We start from the raw sequence: 6,000 nt of genomic DNA, 5'->3' as shown, positions 1-6,000 counted from the left end.
GTAAGCTGGGGAACCGCTGACGGTGATGGTGGTGGTGGTGGTGGTGCCGTCGCCTCCTCCCTCTGCCTCTCTCCCTGCACAGGCTGGGGTGTCAAAAGCCCACTGGTACGCTGAGGGGCCGCCTCTGGTGGTGGTGGTGTCCGTAGGATCTCAGCTGCACCACGCTGCACCGCCGCATGTTGTGGAGCAACCTCCCTCTGCTTCTCTTGCGGCACAGAGGTGCCACAGAGGGACGCAGCAGGATTGTTAGGGCAACGGGGCGCCTCTGCTGGTGGAGATGCTGGCTGGTCCCTGGCTCCTTTCTGCTGCGCTGTACCCAGGATTGGAGGGGCCTCCTCTGCCTCTCCCCCATCACCGGCTGGGGCGTTGCTGGCTCACTGGGGTCCTGGGGCGCCGCTGCTGGCAACTCTCCATGCTCAGCTGCAGCGGCCACTCGTAGTCCATCTTCAACCCCCTCAGCGTTGCGGGCAGCTGCTCCTGCGGCGGCTGGATCTTCCGGCTCCGGTTGCAGTTGCAGCTCATGAGCGCATGGAGTCAGTCCGGGCACTTGGCAGCGGTGCAGCACGGTGGCCTGGCTGTCTGCACTCATAGCAGAGGAACTCAGGGCAGTCCTTGGCGATGTGCCTTTGTTGCTGGTCGTGGAGGACCCTGAAGTACTGCTCCCCTTCTGCCGTGGCGAAGCGGGTGCTGTATGGCAACGAGGCTACATGCTCGGGAAAGCGAATCCGAACAAACCTCGTGCCATCAGCAATGGTGGTCCCGGGGTAGTGGCGCATCCTGATGTCCGAAATCACTCTCACCCCCCAGCTACTCAGCTTCTCCTTGATAGTCTCGTCTGAGATATATGCCGGGAGGTGGAGGAAGGACACCACTACCTCCTTCCGCTCCAGCCAGCGGCAGTAGCAGGGTGTGCCCTGCACATCCAGCCCCACAGCCACCGCGTCCGCATGTTCTTTTGAGTCCAGAGTCAGTTCAAACTCTTTTGGTGTTCGGGGGTGGCAGGCAAAAAGAGAGCCCTCCCCACAGACGCCGTGCACAGCTGCGATAATAGCACCCGCAGACGGTTTCTCCACGCCACGGTTTCTCCACACCGCTCACATCCACCACAACAGTATGCGCCCTTGCAAAAACCCGCCGGGGGAGTCGGTCCGAATTCCTCATCCTTCTCTTTCCTACACCACTCTCCTCCTCCACTACAATAACATTCTCTGCCTCCATGTTTTTTCCTTCCATTAAAACACAAACAGGACTCAGAAAGCAACAAAAAAGCAACAAAAAAAAACAAAAAAAACAGAGCTAGGCTGAAGGGGAGGGCTTCAAAAATCAACCAAAAACACCAAAAAACCACAAAAATCAAAGTCTTACTTAAGACAAATCCTCTGTTCCTCTTCTTCTTCTCCTTCTTATAGAGAGGACAGCTCCGTCACCTCTTTTACGACGCTGCTTTTTTCCCTTGCGTTTTTCTCTTCTTCCCACGTTCTCTCTCTTCACTGCCTTCGTCCCCGCTCTATTTCACTTCAGCCTTTCACTCTTGCCTCCTTCCAATGAGGACGGAGCTGCGGGAGAAAGGGCGCTATAGAGGATCGCTGTGGAGAGCTGCTGCTGTGCTTTGACATCTGAGCTCTGTGGAAAACGATCTCAATACAATTCTGAAAAACGCGACTCCCAGAACGCCAGCCGAACAAGTCTCCACAGCCGAAGCACTGTGTCTCTTTTCAGCTGGCGATAAACCTTTCCTCGATCCCTTGCGGACTTGTAAAACTGTTCATGATCAGAATAAAAAAACGCTCACGCTAATACACAAGTACCCGTGTCTCGCCAAAGCTGACAAACAGACGGACAAGCCACACTGCACGTGTGAACAGGGGAATGAGCGAGCGGGGATAGGGCGCCTCCTGCGCTTAAAAGCTTACAGCACCTGGTATTCCCAGGCGGTCTCCCATCCAAGTACTAACCAGGCCCATCCCTGTTTAGCTTCCGAGATCAGACAAGATCAGGCGTGCTCAAGGGGGTGTGGCCGTAAGCAAGAGCAAGGCTCGCTGGCACCCTTCTTATAGAGAGGACAGCTCCGTCACCTCATTTACGACACTGCTTTTTTTCCCTTGCGTTTTTCTCTTCTTCCCACGTCCTCTCTCTTCACTGCCTTCGTCCCCGCTCTATTTCACTTCAGCCTTTCACTCTTGCTTCCTTCCAATGAGGACGGAGCTGCGGGAGAAAGGGCGCTATAGAGGATCGCTGTGGAGAGCTGCTGCTGTGCTTTGACATCTGAGCTCTGTGGAAAACGATCTCAATACAATTCTGAAAAACGCGACTCCCCGAACGCCAGCCGAACAAGTCTTGAAGTGGAAATCTAATAAGTAAATTGATTCTTAAAATGTAGAGAGCTTTGCAAAAAAATATATTGGGGCTTTTAGATAATATATTTCAAGGATGTAATTGCTGTGCTACAGTACGTGCAGAATTTTAGAAAACAGTGCGTCAACAAAGTACACTGTTTAGGTTACTTTAGAAGAGAATGTACCAAAACAATATATGCTGTCTGGGTCGTTAGAATTAGCTGAAAGTAACTGATAAGCTTTGAATAACATATCTAGTGCTTCTTCTTTCGCTTTTTGATGTAATCTGTTTTCTCTTAGGGAAAGGGGAAGTTTTAGAAGGGACAAAGCGCTGAGCTTTTTTACAGCGCAACGTCTAATAAAAACCCTGTACTGCTTGTAACAAATTGATATATATAGTATATAATAAAACTATATAATATAGTTTATGGTGGTGTATCGTGGTTGTAGAGGTTTGATGGGTTTACTGTGACAATTATTAATTGTAGCAGTAATCACGAGGTTGTTCGCTGTGGCTTTTAGAAAATCAATCGTCAGATCAACTAACAACGCACACACACGGGTTCAATACACGAGATACATTTATTCATATAAATTGTGCACCAAACATATACTAGTCTGCCTGGATACGAGCGGCAGACCTTACTGTGAGGGTTATCAATATACAAGGTATATAATCTCGAAGAGATGCCAACACAAAGAGATACACAACAGAGAATATATGTCAATATATATCGTTCGTTTACCAAATCGCTAATCAGTGTTATTACCCACTGTTACTCTAAACTCGGAAGTAAATACATTACTCATGAATTAAATTGATAACAACTTGTGTTGAGGTACAATTGAATTCTCGAGACACAATGTAGAACATGGGGTTTACTTATCCACTGTGTATGGATTTGGAATCTCCCGGCACGAACACCAAGTCACTCTTTTGCCTGGGAAGAAGCTGGTTCGTTCCTGGTCCAGCGCTGCTTCTGAATAAGCTATTCAGGTTGTCGACGAGGGTCCAACTGTAGGCTGCCGTTGATCAAGCGGAGCATTCACGTTGGTAGAATTCTGAGTACGTACGGGATCCTCGGCCTTGCGCTTAGAACAAAGTCCAAGTCCCTTTGCAGACAACAGCAGTTGTCACATGATTGTCTCTGAGGATGCGCGAAAATGGCCAAGGAGAGCCCCGATCTGAGCTTGCGCTCCCTTTTTGACCAAGACACAGATGTGTGCTGATTGGTTGAGAGTTTGGCGGGAATTGGAGACCCACGTGGTATTACCACGCCCTGCCAGTCCCTGATTGGTTGATCAAGGTGAGATATGAGTCACTTACTCTTGACACTTAGGAATGCAGTCCAGATGTCCATTTGGCACTCCCTAGACAGATAGGCGCCAATGGATGACCATTGATCATGATAGCCAGGCTTAGCTAAGTGCATCCCCATCTGGGAGCTGTCCCTTATCAAAAGAAAACATCTTAAATCAGCCTGCATGAATACTTTCTCTGTGGCTGCACCACAAAGATGGAGGGTGAGATGGGGCCTCATTTAGGACAGAATACCACCGCCTAATTCTGTCTTATTAACAAGCATTGCCGCTACAACGGCATCTCTCCTGTCAAACTTCCTCATGACGTGTTTGACAGGATCTGGGCCGTGGTGAACAGTGGGAAAGACGCCCTGTGGAGAGTGAGGAACATGGGGCTGTTCAAAGGCATCGAGGTCCCAGTCAAGGCAGCAGGTAGCCTGGCCCTGTTCATCACCCAAGAGAACTATTACCTCAGAGATCTGTGGAGAGAAAGGAGGGAGGAAGCAGAAAATCTGTGGGAAATAGAGAGCATAGGTCAATATCTCAAGAAACTGTGAAAAACATTATCATGTTTAAGTAAAGAATGTGATTTACACGAGAAAAAAAGAAATTGTTGCTATGTAACTGGTACCGTGTCAAAATGTAATGAGATGTGATCATATATACTGTTTTAAGTATGTATATTAATGTAAAGCTTTCTAATTTGTGATGTCCTGTATTTTTTTGTGAAAAGAAAATAAAGTTCTTAAAAAATCGATTCACCCAGGGCGAGGCTCGGCCATTGCACTCTGGCTGTGCTGACCCCTGCGAATTCCCCAAATGTGGGAATCTCGACTGCATAATTTCTGGTAGTGGGGGACTGCGTTCGCGCTCTCCCCTGATGTGCTTGGTCCAATATCGGATACGGAAGAGTTACGACACCACGAGCTGCGATAGGATCCCAGTTCGAAAGCCACTGCTGGGTCCCGGTTTCTTTTAGTTAGAGGTCCGGAGAAGCATTTCAAGCTGGTTACACTACTCCTTCCGGACATTCATTCCCTTTTCAAAGTCAGTCGTTTTGCTGTAGTCTGCATTATTAAAGCCAATTTATTTGGCCATGGGGGCCTCGGTACTGTATGCTAATTCTCAAGACAGTTTCACCCGTTTTCTGATTGCTAGGTTCTGTACCAGTGCAGACATGTCAAACAGTGAATGGCTGTACCTCTATTGTATCTGTGCTCAATGAATGAAATCAGTAATAAATTAATATATGTATAGTTATACGAAAAACAAGTGGTTTATCGACTCATCTTCATTTGCAGATTTAGAGGCAGCTTCGATATTCGTTTTACAAACTGTTTTTTTTTTCATATGGGTCACACACATGCCATAGCAACAAAACATCTCTAGAGATGAGGCTATAGATCACCTTTCCATCCTCCAGGTTTTCCTCCAAAAGCCTAAGGCACCAACGGTGACCCCTGCTGGCCGAGAGAGCAAAAGCTTGCAGCACCTGGTATTCCCAGGAAGTCTCCCATCCAAGTACTAACCAGGCCCAACCCTGCTTAGCGTCTAAGATCAGACGAGATCGGCCACATTCAGGGAGGTGTGGCCGCAAGCGAAAGCCATGGCGCCTAACTCGCTACTTGAAGCTGTGTATGGCTGGGGCTCTGTGCCACCCAAGCGGGACTGAAGGATCGTTCGTGTGCAACTCTTTGGAAAGGAGCCTCTTTCCAAATCGCATTGCATACCTGGATGTTGGCGAATGTGCTCCCTTGTGTTGGCTTGTCCCGCACTGGAGGAGAACAAACAAACTGCACGGAGGAGCACAAGGCAAGTCTTCACAAGACAAAAACCTTCAGTGCACAGCACTCTGAAAAAATTTCTGGGCTGTCGCGTGTTTATTTCAGCACATAAAGCGCACCAGTCCAACACGTCGGCCGGGCGCGCGGCGCCTCCACCCTCTTGTGGCCTTGCCGCATCAGAGCAAGAGGCTCCTTCTCGCTGCCTTTCCGCTGTGTTGCAGAGCCCTGAGAGGGAACCTGGAGCGCACACTTTGTGGGGGGCGGGGGACCGCGTTCGCGCTCTGCCCCCGGTCTCTTGCGCGAGTACTAAATTTCACAGCGCCAGCCAGCGGCCAGGAGACAAGTACAATATCGCGGGACAGGGGGGCCTCGTCATTGATTGTTACATAAGAGACGGGGATTAGGAGGAGACCCCGACTGATTGGTAAAGGGGAACACTAACACCAGAGTGACACCCGCGGCGTCTCTTTTTGAGAGACGCCCTGGGATTTCTTAATGGCCAAGGAGGGTCGGGACCTCGGTTTTATGCCTCCCCCGAAGGACGGCGCCTGTTTGTGCAGCAGAGTGTCGCCATCAGG

At 49.5% G+C, this 6,000-nt stretch overlaps 1 protein-coding gene, 1 non-coding gene and 2 pseudogenes across 2 annotated transcripts in view; 1 reads left to right on the top strand and 3 right to left on the bottom strand.

The window, feature by feature from the left end:
• Positions 1–518: 518 nt before the first annotated feature.
• LOC148670744 (uncharacterized) overlaps positions 519–6,000 on the bottom strand; it is a 41,343-nt gene continuing 35,861 nt past the window's right edge. Inside the window, exon 11 of the mRNA XM_088631031.1 lies at positions 519–830. Within this exon, the coding sequence (XP_088487157.1) occupies positions 519–830 (312 nt within the window). The remainder of the gene's footprint in view (positions 831–6,000) is intronic.
• On the bottom strand, positions 1,907–2,025 carry LOC148670750 (5S ribosomal RNA; annotated as a pseudogene).
• LOC148670749 (U1 spliceosomal RNA) lies at positions 4,354–4,518 on the top strand. Its single transcript, XR_015937297.1, has one exon. It is a non-coding gene; the product is annotated as a U1 spliceosomal RNA (small nuclear RNA).
• LOC148670748 (5S ribosomal RNA) lies at positions 5,119–5,237 on the bottom strand (annotated as a pseudogene).

The sequence above is a fragment of the Lepisosteus platostomus genome, chromosome 5 (assembly GCF_059453375.1).
Source record: "Lepisosteus platostomus isolate fLepPlt1 chromosome 5, fLepPlt1.hap1, whole genome shotgun sequence".
NCBI lineage: Eukaryota > Metazoa > Chordata > Actinopteri > Semionotiformes > Lepisosteidae > Lepisosteus > Lepisosteus platostomus.
Note: the sequence above shows the minus strand (reverse complement) of the source record. Positions and strands in the feature narration are given on the sequence as shown.